Below are 27,938 nucleotides of genomic sequence, written 5' to 3' on the forward strand. Positions count from 1 at the left end.
GCTCTTTAAATCGATTTCTGTACTCCTCCCTAACGAGAGGAGTAGCGCTAGTATCGGAATTACCATATCGGATTAGGGTTAGTGTGGCCGCAGATCGACGGTATTGGCCTCCGGGTGGTATCCCACAGTGCACCACTGACTGCTCTGGACAGCAATCTGAACTTGGATGCAGTGGCCAGGTAGACAGGAAAAGCACCGCGAACTTTTGAATATTTCCTGTTTGCCCAGCATGGAGCTCTGATCAGCATGTGTGGCAATGCAGTTAAAAATCAAAATAAAGAAAGAGCTCCAGCATGGACCATGCGGATGTGATTGCTGTAAGGGCAGGCAAATCTGTTCTATCAGCGCTCCGTTACAGAAGACGAAATTCAAAATCATTTTTAAAAAATCTCCAGACAGACACCATAGCAGGGACTCAGAGCACTGCTGCGTGACAAGCGTAACGGAAAGCCAAAGAATCAAATGGACGCTCATGGACTGGAGGACTCAAGCTATCCCACAGTTCCTGCAGTCTCCGAAAAGCATTTGCATTCTTGGCTGAGCTCCAAATGCTTCTAGGGTCAAACACAGTGTCCGCGGTAGGTCAGGGCATAGCTCGGCAATTTACGTACCCCCCCACCCACCCCCAGAAGTGAAAGGGAAAACAATCCTCTCTTGACTCTTTTACATGTCACCCTGTCTTTACTGAATGCTGCAGATAGACGGGATGCTGCAGCACTCAACACCAACATCCTTGCTCCCCCCCGCCATGGGTGGCTGATGGTACAATAAGACATTGTCATCATCAGCCTATTGGCACATGGGGCAGTGCAAAAGGACTGGTAACCATGCCGATTAGCATCAGTGAGGTCGATCAAGGGCGCCTGCTCCTAATTTTTCCTGGTAGATGGTGCAGTATGGCTGGTAACCGTCTTAATCATAGCAACAGGGGGCTGAGCTCCATCAGCCCCCACCCTTCATGTGTAAAGAAAAGATTCAATTGCCCCTGGACTAGCAGCGGGATGCTGGGCTCCTCTCCTCCACACTGCTTAATGTCCTGTCTGGATTATCATAGCAGCTGGAGGCTGCCTTCCACTCATTTCTCACTAACAAGTCACTGTGTCTTATTCCTGCATTCTTTATTACTTCATCACACAAGTGGGGGGACAATGCTACGGTAGCCCAGGAAGGCTGGGGGAAGAACGGAATCAACAGGTGGGGTTGTTGCAGGAGCACCCCCTGTGAATAGCATACAGCTCATAATTTCTGCAGGATCTAACACAGAGCAGCTGTGCTCTCTGGTTCTATGATACAGTGGTTCTCTAGTACACTTGCTCATATTCTAGGCAGGACTGATTCTATTTTTAGATACCAAAAAGGAGGGATTGACTCAGGGAGTCATTCCCAATTTTGGCTTTTGCGCCCCTGGCTGATCTCAGCCAGGGGCACTTATGACAGCAGCAAATGGTGCAGTGCAAAAGGACTGGTAACCATGATCATCTTATTACCAATTTATGGTATGGTAGATGGTACAGTATGGCTGATAACCATCTCTGCTGTCATGCAAAAGCATGCTGCTGTGTAGCGCTGCTGAATCGCCTCTGTCAGCGGCATCTAGTACACATATGGTGACAGTCACAAAAGGCAAAACAGGCTCCATGATTGCCATGCTATGGCATCTGCCAGGGCAATCCAGGGAAAAAAGGCACGAAATGCTTGTCTGCCGTTGCTTTCCCAGAGGAAGGAGTGACTGACGACATTTACCCAGAACCACCCGCGACAATGATTTTTGCCCCATCAGGCACTGGGATCTCAACCCGGAAATTCCAAGGGGCGGGGGAGGCTGCGGGAACTATGGGATAGCTACGGGATAGCTACCCACAGTGCAACGCTCCAGAAATCGACACTAGCCTCAGACTGTGGACGCACACCACCGATTTAATGTGTTTAGTGTGGCCGCGCTCACTCGATTTTATACAATCTGTTTTGCTAAACCGGTTTATGTAAATTCGGAATAATCCCGTAGTGTAGACGTACCCTCAGACTTGTTTGTCTCTATCTGTTTTTCTAGTACTGTCTCTGTTTTATCATTGTAAATATTGCAGTTGGTGGGCTTTCACAGCATCTCTTGGGACACTATACTAAAGATGAGGACCAGGTCCTCTTAAACATATTTGGAAACAAATGCTGGGTTTGGGCATCCTAGAGCTGCGTGGTGTAAGCATATTGAGGACACTGCAGCCACATTAATTCAATAATCCTCCTTATTGTCCGGCCCCGTACGCTGTGAACAGGAAGGCTGAGAAGATAGGATGCTGCAGAACCCCATAGGAGAAAGCCCACAGGATAGAAGAGCAGTCATCCCAATCTCTGGGATCTTTCACAAAGAAGGAAAAGGAGCCATTAAAATGACTCCACTGACCCCCGTGCAAATAATACCTAATGTTCAACAGCATGAAAGGCAAATGGGAAAGAATCAGCACAGGAACTTTGTCCTAATCCATTGTGACATGGACATTGCCCATACCTGAAAAGTAACTGAGGGGAAAGATATCTGAGGACATTAGGTACTGCCAGAATTGCCCAGCCACAATGAACTCTTTCCCAGAAGAGGAAGATTGATCATAGGTTGATAAGTGATAGCACTGTCAATATTGATAGATAGCGGGGGCTTGATAGACTTCATCCTGTGGTGATAAGGGTCATATAAGCAGCAAATTACCTATATAGAGAAAAGAGAGTTAGTATGCTGGCCTTCATCAACCAGAAAGTGCATGGGCCTAACTTGCAGGTTGTCTCTGGAATTAGTCATAGTACCTCCAGAACAGGGGTGGGCAAACTTTTTGGCGCATCAGGTTTTGTAAATTGTATGGAGGGCTGGTTAGGGGAGGGGATCATGGCCCAGCCCCCATCTCCCCCCTCCTCCATGGGACCCCTGCCCCATCCACACGCCCCTGTCTCCTGACTGCCCCCTAGTGTGTATGCATTATGATACAGTCTTTAATTACATTTTTGCATACTATTTTTCCCACAGGGCCCCTATGTCATGCAGTCCAAGGATGGACAGTGCTTTGGGAATGAATTGGGTGTATAGTAAAGGAGGTTGTTTGTAGGACCCCTGCCTCATTTGTTGTAGAAGTTGAAGGTGTATAGTGAATGAGGAGTGAATGCAGGAAGAGAATGAAGCGTTTCAGGGTTAAGACAGTTGCATGCTATTCTGGACAAATGGATTCTATCCTTGCCTCTTCCACAGAGTTCCTGTGGGATTTTGGGGATGTCACAAACCAGACTTTTCACAGATGGTCACTAATTCTATGTTCCTTATTTTAGACTCATAGACTTGAAGTTCTTATGATCGTCTAGTCTGACCTCCTGCACAACGCAGGCCACAGAATCTCACCCACCCACTCCGTAATAAACCCCTAACCTGAGCTATTGAAGTCCTCAAATCATGGTTTAAAGACTTCAAGGTGCAGAAAATCCTCCAGCAAGTGACCCATGCCCCACGCTGCAGAGGAAGGTGAAAACCCCCTAGGGCCTCTGCCAATCTGCCCTGGAGGAAAATTCCTTCCTGACCCCAAATATGGTGATCAGCTAAATCCTTTGTGGGTGCCTGACTTCAGACACTTGGGTTTGATTTGCAAAAGTACTGAGCACCCTCGGCAGCAGCTGAAGTCAATGGGAGCTGTGCTTGGACCATAGAAAGTGCTGTAAACTTTTGAAAAATCAGGCTTTAGGCATCTCTGATTAACTGACAGTTTTGTGCCTCACTTCCTTATCTATAAAATGGGGATAATAATACTGCTTCACCTCACAGAAGTGGATCAAAAGTCAATTAATTAATGTTTGTAAAACACCAAAGTAATATGATGAGAGCACCATAGAAAAACCCATTTGGAAATTAGTAATTTTATATTCACTGCAGGGTTTTGATGCTTTGCAGTAAATGCATAGGCCACTTAGTGAATAGTGAAGATAAAAATCTTAAATGGCTGCCAGTGGGCCATCCGTATGTGGAAGAGGAATAAGTAATCATAATTAAAGACTGTATTGTAATTCATATATGCAAGGGGGTTGAATTAAAGTTTTGCATGGGCAACCATAATTCAGATATTTCCTAACATTTGAGTGCTTGATTTTGCAACCTTAATTTTTTAAATTTATTTTTGTATATGTAATTTCTTGGGTTTCTGAAAAAGCAAACGGAAAAGAGAGAAATTCTGTCACGTGGCATCATGATGGGGTTGGAATCTTCATATCCACCGCACAGACTTCTACCATTTGAGCTAATGGAGTAACTGGCCACAATAGTAGATTTTCATCCTCTGAACACTAGATGGGGATGAGGTGCACACTTTGCCAGGGAAAAAACGAGGAGTCCTTGTGGCACCTTAGAGACTAACAAATTTATTTGGGCATAAGCTTTCGTGGGCTAAAACTAGGGTGACCAGATGTCCTGATTTTATAGGGACAGTCCTGATATTTGGGACTTTTTCTTATATAGGCTCCTATTACCCCCTACCCCCATCCCGATTTTTCACACTTGCTGTCTGGTCACCCTAGCTAAAACCCACTTCATCAGATGCATGGAGTGAAAAATACAGTAAGCAGAATATATATTACAGCACATGAAAAGATGGGCATTGCCTTACCAAGTGTGGGGTCAGTGCTAATGAGCCAATTCAATTAATTGTTTTTGTGATACAGACTAACATGGCTACCACTCTGAAACCTGTCACTTTGCCAGGGGTTTCACAGATATTTGCTGACAGCAGAAGACTGGCGAGACCCTGGAGGAATCTTGGGTTCCATTCCAGGCTCTGGAAGGAAGAATTCTGTAGTGGATACAGATCCTTCTGCCTGTGTCTTTTCTAGTTCTGTGTCCCTTCTCTCTCAGTCTCCACTCACCCTGATTTCTCATCCTCATCCCAGCCTCCTTGATCAGCCAGTCCTAGTCTCCTCTGCAGGCTTCTCATTGACATTTGATTTTTTCTGCCCCCACCATGGCTCCCAGTTTCAGTCTCCCCTTTGGCTTCATGCCCCCAGTCTTCTTGCCAAGCTAGTTCCAACCTTCCACAACCCTCACCTCCTTGTCAGATCCATCTTCCACCCTTGTCCCACTGATTCCAGCCCCTCTCCTTGCCCGGTCATTCTCAGTCTCCTCCTTTGCCCCACACCAAGCTCCCAGGTCTATTCTTCCTAATCAGGCTCCTTGTCCAAATCTCGCTCCACTCCCCTTCTATTCTAGCAGACTCAGCTCCCCGCACCCCTCTGTATTCCAGTCCTAGGCATGCTGCTTCCATCTTATCCTCCATTCTTCCATGCTATCTGGGCACCTGCTGGGGGAGCATTGAGAACACAAGAGAAACGGTCTCCTTGCTCCCAGTTCCTGTACCTAGCACCACAGTGGTCCCCTGAAGCAGTAATTGTATGGAAAAAAGTCCTGCTCAGTCACTGCATCCCTTGGCTGAAGCATTCTCAGTACAGATAGAATCTTCTGAGAATTTAGCTGCCAAACTTTAACAAGTCGCTGAGAGAATGAAAAGTGAGGTTCCCCCCCGCAAGGCTTATAACTTGTTTACATTTGTGTAGCTTTTCACAGGGAAAGCAAAAGGCACATCTTTGACCCCAGGGTAACCTCCAAATTCTAAGACCTTGCTACAAAGCCATGGAGGTTCTAGAGCAGTGGTGGGCAAGCTGTGGGCTGCACATGGCCCGTCAGGATAATCTGCTGGCAGGCTGTGAGACAGTGTTTACACTGACCGTCCATAGGCATGGCCGTCTGCAGCTAGCAGTGGCTACGGTTTGCCATTCCCGGCCAATGGGAGCTGCAGGAAGCCGCAGCCAGTCCGTGCTGCTTCCCGCAGCTCCCATTGGCCGGGAACAGCAAACCGCGGCCACTGGGAGCTGCAGGTGGCTGTGCCTGCGGACAGTCAATGTAAGCACTGTCTCGCAGCCTTCCAGCGAATTACCTTGATGGGCCGCAGGTTATCCATCACTATTCTAGAGCTTCTCTACAGAACAGCTTTATGAATTTTTTTAACATAGGCAAAAAAAAATTTCCTTAATTTTGTACTCAGAAATCTCTGAACCATTTTCTTGAAAAATTCAGCCCGAGACAGACACCTGGGATGGAAAATTTCAATGCAAATGGTTAAAGTTTGGCAAAGTTTATAAGCAAATTCAGTGACAAAAAATGTTGGTAATGTAGAGTTAAGGTTGGACAGTGGTATCTCATAACCTTCTGGAATTCAGCAAATGTCAACCGTGTGAAAATGAGGAAATACAGAGATAAGGTATGTGCGCACACAACCTGAACTCTGTCCCTGTGGAGCTGGCAGTAACCACTGGGAGTTAACCTGCAGCCATTGCAGCTGCATTCTCTGTGTTAGGCCTATCTGTACTGGATGGTGGAGGGATTAGTTAGAGCAATTTGGAAGAGCAGTGCCCCTCTGGAGCAGTGTGAGCTCCTCTCCTTGACCCCTCTGTGTAATCAAAGGAAAGAAGTGTACTTTGGGAGATCCAGTATGTCTCATTTCATAAAATCATAGGGTTATAAGGGACCACAAGGGTCATGTAATCTAATGCCCTGCAAAGATGCAGGATTTGTTGTGTCTAAACCATCCAAGAGAGATGCTATCCAGCCTTCTTTTGAAAACCTCCAGTGAAGGAGCTTCCGTAACCTCCCTAGGCAGTCTGTTCCATTGTCCTCCTGTTCTTACAGTTAGGAGGCTTTTCCTGAGATTCAGTCTAAATCTGCTGTGCTGTAGTTTGAACCCATTGCCTCTTGTCCTGCCTTCCGTGGCAAGAGAGAACAACTTTTCTCCATCTTTTTTTATGGCAGCCTTTCAAGTATTTGAAGACCGCTATCATATCCCCCCCTTAATCTCCTCGTTTCAAAACTAAACATACTCAGTTTCATCAGCCATTGTTCATATGGCTTTTATTGCTTCCCTTTGATCATCTTTGTCACTTGCCTCTGGATCCTTTCCAATTTCTCTACATCCTTTCTATGCAGCGGTGACCAAGATTAAACACAGTACTCCAGTACTCCAGCTGAGGCCTAACCAGCACCATGTAGAGCAGTACTATCACCTCCTGTGATTTGCAAGCTATTCCTCTGCTAATGCAACCTAAAATTGCATTTTCTTTCTTTGCAACAGCATCATATTGCTGACTCATGTTAAGGTTGTGATCCACCACAACTCCCAGATCCTTATCAGCAGTGCTGCTGCCAAGCCAGTTATTTTCCATTCTATATTTGTGCATTTGTTTTTTCCGCCCTAAGTGTAGCACCTTACATTTGTCTCTTGTTAAATTTCATTTTGTTGTCTATGACCCTGTTCTCCAATTTATCAAGATCCCTCTGAATTATAGCTCTGCCCTCCAAAGTGTTGGCAACCCCCCAGCTTTGTGTCATTTGCAGATTTGATCAGTATGCTCTCTATTCCTAGATCCAGGTCATTAATAGAGATGTTAAACAACACCTGACCCAGTGATCCCTGTGGAACATCACTTGAGACCTCCCACACATCTGACATCATTCCATTAAATAGTTACTCTTTGTTTGCGGTTGTTTAACCAATTATGCATCCACTTAATGGTAGTTCCGCCTGTGACAGAGCGATTCTGGCGGACCCAACTGAGAGTGCCAAATCAGGACCAATTGCTTAAACAGGGCAGTAACAGCCCTAGGCTGGGGTTTTTCCACCTCTAAGGCAAACCAAACCAGCCAGACAAAAGGGACTTTGGTCTCACCCCACTGGCTAACCACAAGTCACACAAGCAATTTCCTTAGACACTCCAGTCTCCCAGTATCACCACCAGTGCACTCGTCCTGGGGATAAATGGTTATGAAAACCAACACCCCAATAAAAGAAAAAGGTTCTCTCAATCCCAAAGGACCAAGCCCCAGGTCAATATACACATCAGATCTTACCCACAAATCACGCTGTTGCCAATCCTTTAGAATCTAAAATCTAAAGGTTTATTTACAAAGGGAAAAAGGTAGAGAAGAGAGGTAGAATTGGTTAAATGGAATCAATTACATACAGTAATGGCAAAGTTCTTAGTTCAGGCTTGCAGCAGCGATGGAATAAACTGCAGGTTCAGATTAAGTCTCTGGAATACATCCCCCGCTGGGATGGGTCAGTCAGTCCCTTGAGTAGAGCTTCAGTTTGTAGCAAAGTCCCTCCAGAGGTCAGAAGCAGGATTGAAGACAAGATGGAGATGAGGCATTAGCCTTATATAGACTTTTCCAGGTGTAAGAATCCCTTTGTCTTCACTGTGGAAACTTACAGCAAAATGGAGCCTGGAGTCACATGGGCCAGTCCCTGCATACTTTGCTGAGTCACAAGGCGTGTCTGCCTTCTCTCCATGGGTCAATTGTGTAGCCGATGGCCCTTAATGGGCCATCAAGCCAGCTATGCAGGGCTGACATCAGCTTGTCTGGGACACTTCCCAGAGGCAGAGCATAATACAAAATACAGACATTACAGAGCCAATACTTATAACTTCAACTACAAAATGATACACAGACATACAGACAGCATAATCATAACCAGCAACCCAGAACCTGGTCTTAGACACCTTATATGACCCCCTTTACTTAAGATTTGGTGCCACTACAGGACCTTGGTTGCAACCCATGTTCTATATGGTCCCAATTTATATCAATAACGTCACAGTGTGACCTTCCAAATATATAAAAAATATATTTTTAATGTAACACTATTATAAATGCTTGAGGCAAAGTGGGGTTTGGGGGTGGAGGCTGATAGCTCTCAACCCCCTACATAAAAACTTATGACACCCTGAGGGGTCAAGACCCCCAGTTTGAGAACCCCCCTGCTTTATTCCATTCCCCCTTTAACTGTAGAGAGTCCTTACAAGGAGAAAAAACCCTGTTTGACAGTCTCTAAGATGGTATTAGAGATGGTGGTAACTCTCCTTTCGGGGAAAAATGTAAATTGAGATGGGCTGGAGTTGTTGTTAAAGTTGGATCGTGCTTCCTTGAAGAGAAAACCAGACAAACACACGCAAAAGGGGAAAGAAAAGAACAGCTTCTGTCTTTTTGATGGTGACTCTCACATGCAGTCTCATTGCTGGAGAAACACTAGCGAAAGCATTGCTCTGATCAGCCACTCAAAGACCTGGTAAAATTTTACAAGCATCAGAGTGTTTCAGGCATTGCTGTTAGCCAACTCCTTGGGCGCAGGCTTTAAGTGGTGGTTCAAAATGTACAGTCTTGGCCAGCTAAGCCAGTCTCTTATTAAACAGAAGGCAAAAGGGAATAGAAGAAATAAGGTGGGGAATGAACAAGACACACGAGGGAAAGGGTGACAAAGTCTCCCATCCCAGGTGATATTCATGATTTAGCCAAAGCTGGTGGAGGTGGTGATGTCATCTGTGTCCCTCTCTCTGGCCCAGTCTGGTCAGGATATCTCCACAATCAGGACAGTGAAGGCCCAATGGTGAAAATGTGTATCCTGGAATCCCAGGAAGTAGTGGCGGTGGCAGCCATGATGGTAAAGCTCACTCCTTCCAGTCCACCCACCTCTCAGTCAGTCAGTGTCCACTAATTTTCACCTCAAGTCTCTTTTTAAGGACCCCCGAAAGGAGTGATGGGTAGAATAGCCCATCCTCTCATTATTTTGTTTGCCAATTAGGCTTAATTTCTGAAGCACCAATTTTGGTCCATTGATTTCTGGTCCTACGCTCCTCTTGTTTACTAAGCATGATCTTGATACAGTCCTTGCATGTTATTAGTAAACCCTGGCTGTGTGAAGTACTTCAGCCTTCCAGTTTTCTTTTGAAACAATTTTATGAGCCAACTTGAGACAATTCACAAATCTTTACCCATTTTCCACCAAATAAGCTCATAATTGGAGTAGGACTGCTAGGTTCCAATTATTACAACAGACTCCAAATTTGGTTCACTAGCCCTACTCTCTGCCCCCAGATGTCAAGCCAATCGAAGTAACTATATGTGGATTTTAGGGCACTTAGAGTAGTCCTTTAAACAGAAATCTGTTCTTAACCTTAACTATAGAAGGGTCTTACAAGAGGGTGTGTTGGGCAACCTTTACTGTATGCCTGTAATTAGCCCCAACTTAACTTCATCCCTTTACTTGCACACAGCCAATCTAATTTTGGGGCAGGAGACCTGTATTTTCACAACCTCCTCTGCTTCTCTTGTGCCTCATACCATGCCTTACACCCTGCTGGAGACAAGTACATCAATATACATTTCCTGCCGCGTTTCCCAACTAAGGAGCTTATAACACTTTTGTAGTTGGAATTTGAGGAAAAAGCCATTGCTCAAGCCTTTGGAAATTGTGAGCTGCAGAAACCTGAGAGTTCCAACCTTTTCCTTACACAACAGGGAAGTTAGATTGGGGAGAACCCCCTTAGTATCAGTGTAAAAATTAAAGTTGCTAAATCAAGCACTCAACCAGAAAATTCCCAAAGTTCAGGTTTCTCCCATGAATCTTTGCATGTTGCACACATGGAATGCTTCAACAAAGGAAACAACACTAGAAAAAAATTATGTATCTATAATGAGGCAAAGTCAACACTTCAGGAAGTAGCTTAGCTTTTGGGATTCCCTGATTTTTAGTGTAGATCACCTTTAATGCTATAATAATGCAAGATTTTTGCATTCAAGTTTTTAGGTGTGTATTTGTTTTGTTTGGGTTTTTTGGAGGAGTGGGGATTGGGCAAAAAGAAATTGTACGCAAGCCCGTAGATACTTATCTGTCCCTGTCTGAATGTTTCACAATTTTAATGTATTTTTCTTTACAACACTCCTGTGAGGTAGAGAAGTGCTTTATCACCATTTTGCAGATGGGGAATTGAGACACAGGAAGTCTGTGGCATAGCTGGGAATTAAAGCTGGGTTTCCCTAGTCCCAGACTAGCACTGTAACCACTGAAACATCTTTCTTCTTCCTTAGTTGATTACAAACCAGATCACTGATCCTCTAAGCATCTGAGATGGCTGAACATCTTTGGAAAATGTTACGACTGATCCTCAACAATGGGTTGTAATTGTCATGTTGTGACATGTTTAAAAGGTGAATTTGCAGATGAAAGTGTTCTTGAGGATCTATTTTACTATTTTATTCTGCTTCAGGGACTTGTCAGCACTGAAGGCAGACCAGATAAGACTTTCTGGATCAATACTTGTCAGCTGCTTCCATCTAAGTTCTGGTACGCGGCACTGGGAGCCAAACACTTTGGAAAGATCTGCCCCGAGGGATCAGACACAGCAGCTTTGTGCCAGGGCTCAGGAGCTGGAAAAGGAAGTATACCAGAAAACCCAAGAAGTGATGTGCTTGCAGGTCAAAGGGGATATGGAGAAAGAGGAGCTTCAGGGCAGGTAAATTAATCTTGAAAAACCCACACACCTTTGGGGAATGTTTCTCACCATTTATCACAGAGGCCTTTGGAGTCAATCTGCATTCTTCTTCAAAGCTCAGCCACTTCGTACCAGGCTTGTTTTTCGAAATGGTATCTACTGATGGCTTTAAAAAGAAATAGGCAGGGAGGCACCTGAATGTAAAGAAAATGGGCTCTCTGAGTAGGGTGACCAGATGTCCCGATTTTATAGGGACAGTTCCGATATTTGGGGCTTCATCTTATATAGGTGCCTATTACCCCCCACCCCCTGTCCTGATTTTTCACACTTGCTGTCTGGTCACGCTGTCTCTGAGTGAGATGAAGTTGGAAGTAATGGTTTGTGGAAAGCGGGGTTTTCTTGGAGGGTGGGAGGCAGAGCTGGGTTTACAGTTACAATAGAACCTTAAGAGTTATGAACTCCAGAGTTATGTACTAACTGGTTAAGCACACAACTCATTTGGAACCGGAAGTATGCAGTCAAGGAGCGGCAGAGACCATAAAAAGAAAAAAGGAAACAGTACAGAATTGTGTTAAATGTAAACTACTAAAAGAATAAAGGGAAAGTTTAAAGAAAAGATTTGACAAAGCAAGGAAACTGTTTCTGTGCTTGTTTTATTTAAAGCAAGATGGTTAAAAGCATTTTTATTTTGCATAGTAAAGTTTCAAAGCTGTGTTAAGTCAGTGTTCAGTTGTAAACTTTTGAAAGAACAACCATAATGATTTGTTCAGAGTTACAAACATTTTAGAGTTATGAACAACCTCCATTCCCAAGGTGTTCGTAACTCTGAAGTTCTACTGTAATGTAGTTGGAGAGAAATGCTGAGCAGTATAAAGGGACCAGTTCTGTCCCCCACCCCAGTGCAATGCTATGGTAACCAGATCTATGCTGCAAGGGGCTGGAGAGAGAATCCCCACAGTGCAGATGCTGCATAGGGCTGCCAGTTATACTGCCCCCTTGCAAGCTCAGGTGCAGGGACGTGTTGGGGGCATCTACACAGTGCTCACTGTTACAAGGTTCCTGGGCTGTGACACAGCCCGTAGTCAACTCTCCATGGGGCTGCTGTAACTTACCATACCAGAACCACAGAGCACCTCAGAATCCTGAACGCCCAAAGGTAGCATAATGCCACCTCTGTCCCCTCCCTTTGGGCTGAGTCTTCTATGGTGTATCTCATGGAGGTGCTGCACAGACTTTCAGACATAGTTCCTATGCAGCTGATGGTGTGCTAAGCTTTTGGAATATTGCACAGACTTTTTCTTCTCAGGGTGATGGAGCTCTCAGCCTTGCTGGCGCAGTCCCAGAAGCAGAATGAGGAGAAAGAAAAGACCGTGAAGACGCTTAGTGACACGATGGAGATTCTGGTGTGTGAGAAATCTGTGGGAAAGCAACCGAACAGCTACTGGGTTTGAGCTTTTTTTTTCTTTCCCAGCCTCACCACAAAGAGCTGTGGCTTCCTCCATATATGGAAACATAAGGCACTTTGTCTAAATGTGTATTTTGTGGTTGGCAACTGAAGGCTGGGCAGTGGCAGGGGAACTGCGTGCACATCTAATCCAGCATCGAAGAGCTTGTAACAGAACATTTCACCTCAGGCACTTGTAATCCAGTTAGGTCACCAGTGACCAAAGACTGTCAGCATGTGACAGCTTCTCAGTTTATCCCGAATGATTTGTTGGCCTGTCTCATTCAGAGTTATCAGTTGTTGAAGTTGGTGTCCTTGTTAGTTTCAGCAGAGAAGATAAGGATTGAATGGGCCATGGAGAGTAATGTGCCCTTTCATCCCTAGAGCTGGCCCTTCAGTTCGGAGCTGAGGCACAGTGGCAAGTCAGTGCTAGAGGAAATGGGAATGCTCCAACTCATCCTTTCTGTATTCTTTTTCTAGGAGGCCAGTCGGTTGGCGGTAGAATATAAAGCTTCACTGACCAAGAATGCCAAAGAAGAGACCCTTTCCCTTCATCAGGTGCTAAAAGACATAACTCAGGTAAATAACATGTTCTGGCAATATAGCCATTCTGCTACAGAAATATCTGGGAAAGGCATGGGAAGTGCACGATATATCTGAGAAGAGCTCTTGATTTGGAAAATCTAACTTTTCACATCTCACTTGCCTGTAAATTCCCTCTCACTGTGGGCCAGATCCTGTAGACTTTGCTTAGACCTTACTCAGGCAAACATTGAAGTCACTGGGAGTTTTGTCTGAGAAGGAACGTAGGAGTCAAGTCATGTCTTTTTGGAACATTACCTTGTTTTTTGGAACATTACCAGTATTTTTTTTAACCTTATCCTGGCTTTGCTAAAACACTTGCTCATCCTTCTGCCTTAATAACTTCCTGAATAAAGGAATAAAAGAAAACTAGTAATTTTCATACAGGAGCAGTCCAGCATGCTGCATCCAGTAGTGGCCAAAACCTGATGCTTCTGACTGGATGCTATGCACCATTCACATAACGTGTTGCAGGAGTAATATGTATCCTTAACCTTTCATTTCCTGGTTTTCAGATGTTTAAGTTTAGCTTCTCTTCATATTTTTGAAGGGCACAAGGGCAACCTTAACTCTGTGTGGATGATGTTTTTGGACAGTTAATTTCCTTAGTTAAAAAAAAAGAAATTGGCATCCTCACATTCCACTGCCTCTGACTCCTTGGCGACAATTGCCCCGGCCACAGAATGCAGTGGCTGTGTTTTAATGCCTTCACCGCTCCTGCATTATCTCATCTCATCTCTTTGCCTCCCCAGCCCAGTCCAGCCCTCCCTCTTCAAAGTGCTAGTCATTAAACTGGGTTTTCAGAAACAGTTTTGGATGGTCCCTTATGCCTTTCACACTGCTCCAACGCCTCCAACCTTCCCTCCAGCTCGTCCATTTCTCTGACCATCCTTCCCACATCCTCACTGCCCCAAGGCTGCCACCGCCAGCTAGCTCCACCCTCTTCCTTGCTACCACATGTCCCGGGTAAGCTTAGAGGGCCCATGGAGAGGAGGGCAGGTAATGGGGTCTTAGGAGTGCATGTAATAGCTGGATAGGTCCATCACTGGCTATTAGCCAGTATGGGCAGGGATGGTATCCATAGCCTCTTTTTGCTAGAAGCTGGTAATGGCCAACAGGGGATGGATACCATTCTGTTCATTCCCTCTGAAGCACCTGGCATTGGCCACAGTTGGAAGACAGGATACTGGGCTAGATGGACCTTTGGTCTGACCCAGTATAGCTGTTCTTATGAGACAAGAAGGGGCAATAAGGTGAGTTGAGATCCAGAATCCCGACCCCAGATCTGTGTGTAGTGTGTGGGCGTGGGTTTCTACACGCACACATGCGCCAGAGGAGGCTCAGAGAGGAGTGACACGCCCCATTGATCTCAATGAGATGTTCTCAGGTGGATGAGAATACCCCATGGAGATGAATACTGCCTGAAATAATAGTTCAGAGAGGCATGAATTTAGGACTCAAACTCACTGTGCTGCTCAAGTTCAGTGGCCGCATCATGTCACTTTGGGCCCCCCCAGTTGGCAACACAGCCTTAGCCTTACTACATCTGCACATTTCTCTCTCTTTAACTGGTCAGTTGTGGTTAACTCATAGTGGAGGTCCCAACTTCACTCAAACTCTTTCAGTATTGCTTCCCCAAAGGGAAAGGGGCTGTGTGCTCGCTGGGATCAACTCTGAACAGGTGATATCAGTTTGGGTATAGTTTGAGACCCAGGTGTGTGGTGGGCAGGAAAAAAAAAAGAGGATTTTGATATCACACGGCTTTTTCTCAGGAACGTGTTGCTCAAGTGACCCCAGATTTGGTCCACTCACCCCACCCATGAAGCACAGCAAATGTCAGGACAATGTGATTCAGTATGTGGCGTTTAGACTATGTGGAAAAGTAGTCTGCTAAACAGTGAGTCTCAGCCGTTACGATAGTGCAGATTCTGCTCTGCTGTAATTACTCAGGCATGTTATTCATTCTTCATCACCTGAAATCTTTAATTCAAGATCAGGATGTATTTTGTAAAAGATCAGATGTACCAAAACCAGAAGTTATGGGTCTGATGCAGGAATTACTGGATGAAATTCTCTGGCCCATGTATGCAGGAGGTCAGAGTAGATTCATGAATAATTGACTGTAAAAACTGGCATTATTTAGATTGGATGAACAAGTGTAGGAAGGGAACTGACTGAGTATCCAGTGGCTAGGGAACTAGACTGCAGCTCGAAACTAGCGATTCTATTTCTGCTTTACTCTGTGACTTTGGCCAAGTTACTTTGGCCAGAATTCTCAGAGTTGGGTGCCTAAAGTTAATTTCCTAAATTCATACTAAGACTCCTAAATGAAAGTGGCCTGCTTTTGAGAAGAGCTGAGTATGTGCTGCTTTCAAATGATTTAAATGAAAAATTAGGTTATCTTTATTGAGGCACCCTGGTTTGAAAACTGTGGCTTTCATCTCTCATCTGTAAAGTGGCAGTAACATTTGCCTTCCTTCGTAAAGCTATTTGAGATCACCAAAAGAAAATCACTAAAGAAATGCTGAGTATTGTTATCCAGATTATAGAGGATAGATCAGTTTTCACTGTCCCATGGCAGAAGAATAAGGGAGGGTCCTTTGCTGAGGTTAGGATGCAGTAAGTATAGAACAAATGAAAGGAAATAGTGCTTCACACAACAAAGTCTGCCTGGAGGTACTGGAGGTTACTAGATCAAATATGGTGGCTCTATTTATTTTTTATGACCAATAACACTAGTTAGAATTCCCCATATAAAAGTAATCAAATCTCCTACTTCAGGGCCTTGCCTGATTGCTGCAGGGGTCAGGAGGGACATTATTTTCTGCTCCCTATATAGCACTACGTAACTGGCTCTCATTCTGGGCCACAGCCCTAACAGGGTCATCTGAGCAGTCCCTTCCAGGATTCAGGAAATGAAAGAGAACTTCCTCCCAGCCCATCTCAGAAGCCCTAGAAGCCCAACCCCACTGTGTTCCCTTTTGCCATGGCCTCTCCTGTCACTCTGTCAGCAGCTTGATTGCTTCTGGCTCTTCAATTTAACACCATGTGACATGGCAGGGCTTCTCCCCAACTTCCAAGCGCATACTGCCATGCCCAGTCTCCTTTAAGATTTATTGTACAAACAGAAGGAAATAAAACAAACACAAACAGTCCCTTTGCTTACCCTTTTGTCACACTCCCAGGGATCTCTGACAATCCTGCTATTTGCAACTTCCCAGTCCCAGCCCACTCTGCTCCCTTTCTGGAACACCAGCTCCAGGCTACTTCCTGGGAACCTGGCCCTTGCTCCAGGCAGGGGCGGCTCTGTGTTTTTTGCCGCCCCAAGAATGGCAGTCAGGCAGCCTTCGGCGGTACTGGTTACATGGATTCGGCGGCGCTTCTGCGGGTGATCTGCCGGTTCCGCGCTTACCTGCCGCCGAATTGCCGCTGAACCTGCCTGACTGCCGCCCTCACAGCGACCAGCAGGCCGCCCCCCACAGCTTGCTGTGCTGGTGCCTGGAGCCGCCCCTGGCTCCAGGGACCCACCACAGGAGTTAACTCCACTCCTGGGGGGAATCTCTCCCCAGGCACAGCCTGCCCCAATCACTCCTCCCTGTCCTGCCCTCTAACAGGTCTTTATAGCCCCAGGTGTAGCCCTTCCCCTTTTCATTGGGCCCACCTGCTCTGACACTGGGAAGCTGGGCCTGGTCTGCTCACAGAGACCCTGTGACACACCACTCGTTTTTCTGGTCCTTCCAGCGCCCTTTGTTACTAGCTCCCTGGCTGCCTGCCCAAGAGTACTTTGACAAAGTCTTAGAACTTTGATCTGTTTGGGGTTCCTTACCCACATGCCTCCTGGACTTCCTTTCCTGATTGTGGCCTTTAACTGGGCAACCTTAGTGTTAGCTGCATGGTCCACATGCATGATGTGAGAGGCGAGTCATCATTGTTCTGTCTGTTCGTTCATTTAATCCATTTAAGTTTAAATGTCTTTCCACTTGTATTTTTCAGTCAATCTGATGTGTTGATGAGTAATTCTTCTTTCCCTGCACATCTGTATAAGTCCTCCATGTTTCCTTTGCATGTGCTGGTAACACTAACTCATTCTTTTTGACTGCCCCTGGTTTTCCTTGCAAACTTTAGTTGACTGACTGTTCCTCTTAGGTTGCCTCCCTTTCTCTATTCCCAGGGCAGGAATTTTAACCTCAGATCTTTGCATAGACCCTCATGAAGCTTCTTTGGCCAGTTCTTGCTCCTTTCATGCTACTGTTTCAGAGGAATTATGATCAGTTGCTCTTCTATTATCATATTCTTCAGAATTCATCAGCTGCTTTCTCCTCTGGGGAGTTTTAATAATACTTTTCATGGCTATTGGTCACTAGAGGCCTGATTCTGTTACATTAAAGCTTTTTATATCACTCTGACTGCATAAAGAAGCCTTAAAGGAGGCAGAAACGGTGCCTGAGGGCCATAAGAAACTGAGCACTGGTTAAGTAAGCCCCCAGAGGCCTAGAATAGAGGGAGTACAAACATAACATCCATTCCTGCCCCATGGTTTTTCTCCTGTTCTGTGGAATCACCCATACCTGAAATGCAGGAGGTCATGGCCACCAGAACCAATCTTCCCTATTGCCTTAAGTCAGTTAGCCTGTAACCTCTGACTTCAGGCTGGCATGGAGGAGGAGGGAGAAATAGGTAAATAAGAGTGAGTGGTAGGAGGGAAGGAGTAACAGCTTGGTCTGGGGTTTCAGGCAGTGCTAGACGATACTGACAACGCAGTCAGCATCTCATGGGTTGAGAGCTCCCAGCATCCTGAATCCAGCAACCTCTCCTCCCTGCTGAGTTCCAGTGACATGGAAAGGGCCCTCGTTCTGGTGCACGAAGCATTGTCAAGGAGGTGCCAAGCAGTACAGGTGAGAGGGATCTGGTGCAGGACTCTCTTTACACTGGCAGCAATTTCCCCAACCCCACTGCCAACCCACTCTCTCAAATGCATGTGCCTCATCCAGCCTTTCCCCCTCCACTTACTCCTGCCCTCCAGCCATCCTTCTCTCCACACTGAGACTGCCTTTTCTCTGCCCCAACTTCCTCTGTAATTCCCCCTCCCACCTGAGCACCCTCCCACACTGGATCACATCTTTTGCCCTCAGATGATCTCCTGACTCTCCCAGCTGACTCATGTTTGAACTATCTCCCTGCACTCTTCAGCTGCTGTTGCCCTCAGGCCTAACTGTTGGCCTCCTCCTAGCTGGTCTGCCTGGGCCCATCTTCTCAGCCGCATTCTGCTCATGCACTCATTCTGCCTCTTCCCCGGCAGGCCCTAAGGGAGCAGCTTTCAGCCAGCCAGGACTCTGTCCATTCTCTGCAACATCAGCAAAGGCAGCAGGAAGAGGAGTGTAAGATGCTGAGGCAGAGGCTCCAGCAGCTGGAAGAGAACTGCAAGACACTCACCAGCCAGACGCAGCACCTCCAGTCCCTGGTGGAAACTCTCAGCAGGTCAGCCCTATGTCCTCCCTCCACATCGTATAGGAACTTCAGTAGCAGAGTGTTGGGGGCTAAGAACTCTCCTGTTCCAGAGTAAGTCTGGCTCTGCTTCTCAGGTTAGTCTTTCCCTGTCACCAGCAATTCATGTTCCTAGCCATCGCCCCATATCCAGGCTGCCTGAGGAACTTGGAGAGCTGCCCGAGTATAGTGTGTGTCCAGTCCAACCTCTGCCCCCCCTAAATTAAGCTGCCTAGGTGCATCCTGCATCCCCAGGTTGTAGAGAGGCCCTCTGCCGAGCACTGCTACCCACTGAGTGAGAGCAAGAGCCTCCCCAGCCCCTTTTCCCCCACCTCAGCTGCCAAGAGAGGAAAAGAGGTTCACATGCAGCAAGCACTTCTAACTCCCCCCATTCCATCCTCCCTGGTGATTCTCCTCATTCTGCTGACTGGGCCTTGCCTCTTTGCAGTGACCGTGTGAACCTGGAGAAGGCCAGGGAAGAGCTGCAGCAGCAACTGGAGGTGTCTGAGCAGGAGGCCTGGCGATTGCGCCGAAGCAACACTGAGCTACAACTGAAGGAAGATTTGGCTCAAGGGGAGAAGGAGGAGCAACAGCTGGAGATGGAGAGGATCCTTCGGGAGAGGGAGCGCCTGTGAGCTCTTCTGTCATCCCTCCACAGGGCAAGGGGTTGGGGCACTGTGGGAGCATGCTGGGAATGGTGGCTGAGTGCTGGAGGTGGAAGTGATGAGTGGCTGCACAGGCCTGGAAGTGGAAGCTAGGAGCTGAAGGGAAGCACCAGGAAAGGGAACATGGGGCTGAGTTAGGATGGTTAGTGCAGTTGGTGGCGTTTACTTCCATGATATTAGATTATTACTAATCTTCTTTGTGGCCTCATCCCCTCCTCCCTTCATTCCACTATTGGTCCTTGGAGGGCAAGGTTTTTACTTGGTCATCCCTGCTGGTCTAACTCTTTTCAGTCTTTGCTTACTGACTGAGACATGAAAATGGTTCTTCCCTGAAGAGATTACTCCTGATTTTTGCTCTCTTTTCCCTGGGCTCACCCATCTCAGCCAGCCGATGCTAGGCAAAAATGCACAGAAACAAGTGGTTGCTGCAGCACTGGGCTTTTGGGACAGCTCATGGGAACCTGCTGGGCCTGGTTCTGTTCTCTCCAGTGTTAATCAAGAGTAATTCCCCTAAAGTCAGTGGAGTTACACCCATGAAAAACTAGTGTAAGCCACTAGGGAATCAGTTCCTTTGTGCCTTGCTGTCCTTGGCTTTGTACAAGTGTTGGCACTACCAAGTGTTAAACAGTCCTGCATGTACCGAGTTACATTCTTTTGCCCAGAAGAATGGAGAGAAACAGCCCTTTTGTTCTGGATTTTTATGCTACACTTGGATATCACTGGGACAGGTGCTATATGATATCCAAATCAATAGACCTAGGTTACATCTGGCCCAGCTGATGCAGTCCACACTGCAGAGTGACACGTGTAGTGCAACTTCAGTGGCCACTCCTTCCTGTTCAATAATGCACTGCCTCACTGGATCTGTTTGAAAAGAGCAGAACCACTCAGATGCCACCAACCAGCCAGCGTCCTAATTTGCATGACCTTGTGCTCAACAGTATTGATGACAGATGGTGGATAATAGATTATAATAGATGAATCCTATTGAAATAATCCAAATCCTCCCCTGATTCCAGTCTGTTGATCTATCATGTAACACATGGGTAAAGTGGGTGGAGGTAGAGCTAAAGTCAGGGTCAGAACAGCAGCCTCCAGCCAGTATGTGGGGGGAGGACAGTAGTGTCAGGCTAATGTTGGGAACATGAAGGGACATGGACTCTACTCTATTTCCAGAGGATGGACAGGTGGTGGTGGTGGAGTGGCAGAGGATGGACAGGTGGTGGTGGTGGTGGAGTGGCAGAGTTTAAGGTCTGAGCTGAAACCTTAACTTAGAGTTTCCAACTTTGGGTATTTAAATTCTGAACTTTAATGCACTTGGTTTTTGGTAAGTTTATGCAATCATACTCACAGGTGCATTAGCAACAGTTCTTGTGAGAATGTCCTTGTTTTCACGTTCACAATTCTACCAAAAAAGCCTAATATTTTACTTTGAAACAATGTAATGCAGTATTTAGGGCTACAGGACAAGTTCAAGATAAGAAAAATATTGTTATATTATAATATATAAATATTCCATACTCTCTACGTTGAAATCTTCATAGGACTCTCCGAGAGAGATCAGTCTTCCATTGATGTTTCTAAAGTTACATTTTTTTATCGTAGAGTATAATCTCCATAATATATTAAAATCTCCACACTGTACTACAGATTCTTTTGGCAGCTGTAATCTCTACAGAACTAGTCGGTACATATCTTGATTTTTGCAGCACCCTTTCATACATACTCAGTTCTCTTCTGCAATAGCTACCACAACCATTCAATTTTCAACGAAACCTTTTAATAAAGTTGGTTTGGTTTTTAGTGGTATTTTTTCAAAGCTACCCAAATATTAGTTCTTATGGATGCCTGAGTGCCTGAGAATTGTAGAACTTGTAAGAGTCAGACCTTTGTGTTATGGTTTCCAAAGCAAAGCTAGACACTCTTAAAAATTTGGAAAGATGTTAAGTTTTCAATACAGTATAACTGAAGAAAACAACCAGACCAAACCTTTAAAAAAAATCATGTCTGGTCTGAACAAAGTGAGAATTTTCAGACCAAGAGGAATAACTTTGTAATCACCTATTCCTTTTCTGAGCAGTGTGGCATTGTTCCATACAGTACATTTGCTGGTGTTTTGTCCAGAGTAATTTTAAATGATCCACAAGATGAGGCTCTCATTGCAAAGACTCTAACATACTCAAGAAGTTTCCCTGATATTCAGTCTGAATCTTCTCTTTCTTTGATTAGTAATAAGCATAGTATTATGGAAGTGACTGGAAGCCCAGTCAGAATTGGGGTCTATTTTATTACACGGGCATACCATGCCTAGCAATGTGACAGTCCCTGCCCTAGAAAGTGTATAATCTAGGGTAATAATAAACAGGAGGATGAAACAAATAGGTGAGGGGGAGGAGAAGTAAAAATAATAGAAGCATGTTGTTATGCACAGTAGCTGTGTGCACAGTGTAACTATACCAGCTGGCAGAGTGCTGTAGACATCACAGCGGAGGCAAGTCTTATGGACTTACACATTTTGAAAGAATTTGTGCCATGTGTTAAGGGACAGCATGCAAGTAAGTGCAGTTCTGTCCCCTGGAGCACAATAAATAACTCCTCTCACTCTTCCACATCAACACCCTGCAAACATTTATAGAGGTCTCTAGTTCTCCTTCTCCCCTGCACACGTAAGCTCATAGTCTCTGGGCACTGAGACAAGCCCTACTTATGAAAAGAGCTCAATATTTCCTCATTAATCAATCCTTCCCACTCGTCTCCTCCATTGGTTATTGAATGGAAGCCTGTAAGTGGGAGCAGTGTTCCTGGTGGAAGAGCAGAGGCATTTGGAGGAGCTGCCTCTGCTTTGGGATGTTATGCCTGTGTATACAGCCTGCAATCGGGAGGGTGGTGCAGGAGTCCCCTGCTTAATGGTTATAGTCCAAGATGGTGGCAGCCTTGCCTGGTGGCGGCAGCCCCGCTTAGTAGTCACCACTCGAGTGGGAGTAGGGGAACCCAGGACCACCCTACTACATTGGGTTCTGACACAGGGTCCTGTGGGCCAACTTGGCTGCTCGCCTGGCCCATCAGCTTCCCTGGGCCACTTCCTACTCCAGTCTGCATCCCATCTAACCACTGCCTGGCTCTGGGTAACGTCATCTTTGGGGCCCCAGCCCTCATCCCTGCCACCAGTTCTGAGTCTCGACTGCTTGCTGACCCGAGGCAGGCTCCACTCTGATTATCCCCAGGAGCTCCCAGCTTACATCCTCCTCCCTGGCTGGTCAGGCCTAGCCTGAGCTGTCTGGCTGACTTTTTAACTCTGCCTCCAGTCCGAGCATGCTCCCAAGGGCTAAGGAGAGGGGCCTCCTTAGCCAATAACTATTCCTTAACCTCTTCTTGGCCAGTGAGGGGCCTGTACCCCGTCACACCCAATTCTGTGTTGGCTTTTTTGTAGCCACATCAGGTTGCAAACTTCTGTCTAACTAGGTTTGTTGTTGGTGTTCCTGCTTCCCAGATTTTTGCCTCCTGTTGATCATTTCCCTGTTGTATATTAGCCTATATTTCCTAAGATGAATGTCTTATTTTTCTTTCTAGAGAGACACTGTGGGTGAGGTAATAATCTTTTATTGGACCAACTTCTGTTGGTGAGAAGACCCACTGTTTCCTTGTGGTCTTTAACAGCAGCAGTTATAACACATGTACAGAGGACTGACCATTCCCAGATCTCGAGGCGGTTGTCCTTGTGAACTGTTGTGCTGCTCACAGGTCCCCCCGTGCCCTACAAGCGTGTCATCAGGCTAATGTGGAGGTTATTGAGGCTCACCCTCTGAACAAATATTTATTTAATCCCCGCTGATCCTTGATTAAGGGCACTAGGATTTCCTACCATGGACCAGCTTGAGAATGCTATCAATCTAGAAGGGTTCCCTCCCTGACTCCCAAAATTGCACTGCCCCCATCATACTGGTACTTAACCTCAATGCTTGAGGCATCCCACTAGATCTCTTCCCAAGGACAGTTTTTAGTGCTTATTACATTGTTTCTGTGCAAGCTAATTAGAACTAATTTTTTCAGTTAAGATTCTGAGACACGGTATCAAATACTTTCATTATTAATCTATAGACGAGAAGAATGGCCATACTGGGCCAGATCAATGGTTCATCTAGCCCAGTATACTGTCTTCTGACAGTGGCCAGTGCCAGGTGCCTCAGAAAGAATGAACAGAACAGGGCAGTTATTGAGTGATCCATCCCCTGTCATCCAGTCCCAGCTTCTGGCACTCAGAGATTTAGGGACACCCAGAGCATGGGGTTGTGTCCCTGACCAGCTTGGCTAATAGTCATTTATGGACCTATACTTCATGAACTTAGTACATTTTTTTAATCCAGTTATAATTTTGACTTCTACAACATCCCCTGGCAATGAGTTCCACAGGTTTACTGTATGTTGTGTGAAGAAGTACTTCCTTATGTTAATTTTGAACTTTCTACTTATTTATTTCATTGGGTTACCCTGGTTCTTCTGATATGTGAAAGGGTAAATAACACTTTTTCTCCATCCATAATTTTATAGACTTCTATCATATCCCCCACTTAGTCATCTCTTTTCTAAAATGAATAGTCCTAGTCTTTTTAATCTCTTTTTTATGGAAGCTGTTCCATACCTCTAATCATTTTGTTGCCCTTTTTGTTTCTTTTCCAATTCTAATATATCTTTTTTTGAGATGGGGCGACCAGAACTGTACATGGTATTCAGTGTGTGGGTGTACCATGGATTTATATAGTGGCATTATGATATTTGTGTCTATCCCTTTCCTGATGGTTCCTAACATTCTGTTAGCGTTTTGTGACTGCTATTGCACATTGAGCAGATATTTTCAGAGAGCTATCCACAATGACTCTATGATCTCATTCTTGAGTGGTAACAGATCATTTAGATCCTGCCATTTTGTATGTATAGTTGGGATTATGTTTTCCAGTGTAGATTATTTTGCATTTATCAACATTGAATTTCATCTGCCATTTTGTTGCCCAGTCACCTGGTTTACAGACTTCCCCCTGTAATTCTTCTTAGTCAGCTTTGGACTTAACTATCTTGAATAATTTTGTGTCATCTGCAGATTTTACCACCTCACTGTTTACTCCCTTTTCCAGTTCATTTATGAATATGTTTAACAGCACATGTCCCAGTACAGATCCTTGATGGAACCTCCTATGTGTCTCTCTCCACTGTGAAAACTGACCATTTATTCCTATCCTTTGTTTCCTATCTTTTAATCAGTTACTGATCCATGAGAGGACCTTTCCTCCTATCCTATGACTGCTTACTTTGTTTAAGAGCGTTTGGTGAGGGACCTTGTCAAAAGCTTTCTGAAATGCCATATTCACTATATCACCTGGATCACCCTTGTCCACATGCTTGTTGACTCCCTCAAACATTTTCAATAAAGTTGGTGAGTCATGATTTCCATCTGCAAAAGCTTTTTGACTCTTCCCAAACATATTGTGTTCATCTGTGTATCTGATGATTCTGTTCTTTGCTAGAGTTTCAATCAGTTTCACGGATACTGAAGTTAGCTTTACTCATCTGTAATTGCCAAGATTTACTCTGGTGCCTTTTTAAAAAATCAGTGTTATATTGGCTATCCTCCAGTCATTTGGTAGAAAAGTTGACATAAGTGATAGGTTATATGCCACAGTTAGCAATTCTGCAGTTTCACATTTGAGTTCCTTCAGAACTCTTGGGTGAATACCATCTGGTCCTGGTGACTTACTACTGTTTGTTCCAAAACCTCCTCTACTTACATGTTAACCTGGAACAGTTTTCAGATATGTCACTTAAAAAGAATAGCTCAGGTGTGGGAATCTCCCTCACGTCTTTGGCAGTGAAGACTGATACAGAAAATTCATTTAGCTTCTCTGCAATGGCCTTGTCTTCCTTGAGTGCTCCTTCAACACCTTGATTCTCCAGTGGCCTCACAGATTGTTTGGATCATGTCTACATTCCTCTCATTAGTGTTATAATTCTGTTCAAACAAGCAGTCAGGTTTGATTATTCTTTATAAACCCAATGTGATCAACTATGGAGTTATGACCACAACTTTGTAATAGCTGTTAAACTCAGCTTGCCTCCTTCAAGGCCTTCTGTCAAGTAAGCTATGTTATTTACAGATGTAAGGACCAGGAAGGACCACTATAATCAGCTTCTGCATAGAAGCTATAGAATTTCACTCAGTATTTCCTGCATTTAATGCATTAACTTGTAATTTAATTAGAATATCTCTTATAATAAGCCATCTAGTCATACTTTAAAGATTTCAAGTGGTGGAAAATTTACCACATCCCTTGGCAATGTGTTCCAGATGCTAATTACCCTCACTGTTAAACATTTGCTCATTTCCAGTTTGAATTTTACTGACTTCAGCTTCCAGTCATTGGACTTTGTTCTGCCTTTGAGTGCTAGACAGAAGAGCCCTCTAATATCTGATAGCTTCTCTGGTGTAGTCACTTATAGGCTGATTGAATAGCTTCTTAACCTACCCTTTTTGATAAATGAAGTAGATTGAACTTCTAGTCTCTCACTGTAAATTATTTTTTCAGACCACAAATCATTCATGTAGCTCTTCTTTGAACTGTCTCCACGGAAGAGGGAAAGGGAATAATGTGGTTTTATTTCGTACCAGCTTCACTTGACAACATCAAGTTGCATAAGGCTTTTATATCACGACCCATCACTGTAGTATCTGAAGGCCAGGTTTTTAAAGGTATTTACATGCCTAAAGATGCCTGGTGGGATTTCAGAAAAGCCTTGGCATCTTACTACTATTGACTTAAATGGGAGTTAGGCACCTTGGTGCCTAGTGGGACTTTCAAAAACACCTCTCTGCATCTTTAGGGACCACTTTTAAAAATATGGCCCATGTGCCTTCAACATAAAATTGATAGCAATAACAAATTCTCTAGCAGACTTCATGGGGCCTCTGGCACTTTTCCTTTTCAGGGTAAAAACTCTGCCTGGGGTAGGATTCTCTTTTTAAATGTTATTAATTTACTTTTTTGGTATTTACTTAGGTTAAGTTGTTTCAAAGTTGGTATCTTATGGTTTGTTGGGGGTATTTTGGTATCTGAATGAGAGGAAATAGTATGGATAGATACATTTAATTTATGTCCTGTGTGGTTTCCAAAGCTGGGTGACATCTGTCCACTGAACTGTAGGGGTGGGAATGGAGCTCTATTTTTGAGCTAGGTCCCACCATCCACTGAAGTGCTCAGAGCTCCTTTAGGCAACATGTATTCAGCTTGTGGAATTTGTAACTGAAGAAGGTCAGACAGTCAAGACCATGGCTGGGTAATGTTATGAATTCTAAAATCAGGGTAATCCCACTGAGATGAGGAACATCTCCATGTCCAGCATTGCACAGCTGGCCAGTTCCAGGGCCTCTCACCCACAACAGAGACAGAGGATGAGTGGCTCAAGCCAACAATGTCCTTGGACCCTGAGACCCAGAAGGGCTGATGGAATTGGCTGGGAAACAGCGGGTCTGGGATAGGAGTCATCTGGACATGTCTTCTTGTTGCCTAGGATTTTGAAATGATAATGCCTTTAAATCTAAAAGCTTCTCTCCTCTCTCTCCCACCTTCCACCATTGTGTGTGTGTGTTTGTGTGTCTATCTCTCTGTCTGTCTCCCTCCCCTCCTCTCAGTCAGAAGGCTTTAGCTGCACTTGAAGCAAAACATTCATTGTTAAAGAGCGAGTTGGTTGCCAGGAGGGAGGCGCTGGAGAAATCTCACCTTGATGGGGAGTTGATGAAGCAAGAGAAACATGAGCTTGCCATGGCACTGGAGAGGGTACGGGCTCATCTGTTATTCCCAGGCAGCATCAAGCCCAGCTTGTTATTTCAATAGAGAGTTCAAATATCAGGCTCACCATACATTGCTCCCTGTAGTAAGAAAAGGCTAGATAGTGTTATCTCCCATAGGAGGACACCAGAATCAAGCCAGAAAAACACTTTGGGGAGTTCAGCCTTCAAGTGCATAGAGGGATGGCTGAGAGAGGATTGGGACCCTGACTAGACAGAAAGAGGAATTCCTAGAGGATTAGGGGTGTGTATAGTGAGAGGGATGCACTTCGGGTCTGAGGGAGGAAGACTGTCTTGGAGACACAGCAGATATCAGGGGTTTGGTATGGAAAAGGCGTTCCCTGGGTTAAAGCAAGGGAAGCCTTTGAGGGGTTTTGTTTTCATCTTCTTCCTTTCTTCTTTGCCCTGCTAGGCAGAACAGTCAATTGCTGAGTTGACAGGGGTTCAGAATAAACTGAAGGCAGAAACCGCTGATCTGCATGATGTGGCTGAGAAGATGAGTGGCATTAATGAGGCTCTAGCTTTGGATAAAATGCAGTTGAATCAGCTTGTCCTGCAGGTGAGTAGAGGTCTCCAAGGTTTAGGTCTACCT

General features: G+C 45.1%; 1 protein-coding gene across 1 annotated transcript in view; it reads left to right on the plus strand.

Moving 5' to 3' along the window:
• Positions 1–27,938, plus strand: part of CEP250 (centrosomal protein 250) — a 116,513-nt gene that overhangs the window by 19,764 nt on the left and 68,811 nt on the right. Inside the window, 8 exon segments of the mRNA XM_039497786.1 lie at positions 11,113–11,358; positions 12,644–12,740; positions 13,262–13,360; positions 18,097–18,258; positions 18,663–18,841; positions 19,296–19,478; positions 27,191–27,335; positions 27,759–27,905. Coding sequence (XP_039353720.1) covers positions 11,113–11,358; positions 12,644–12,740; positions 13,262–13,360; positions 18,097–18,258; positions 18,663–18,841; positions 19,296–19,478; positions 27,191–27,335; positions 27,759–27,905 — 1,258 coding nt within the window.

The sequence above is a fragment of the Mauremys reevesii genome, linkage group 13 (genome assembly GCF_016161935.1).
Source record: "Mauremys reevesii isolate NIE-2019 linkage group 13, ASM1616193v1, whole genome shotgun sequence".
Taxonomy (NCBI): domain Eukaryota; kingdom Metazoa; phylum Chordata; order Testudines; family Geoemydidae; genus Mauremys; species Mauremys reevesii.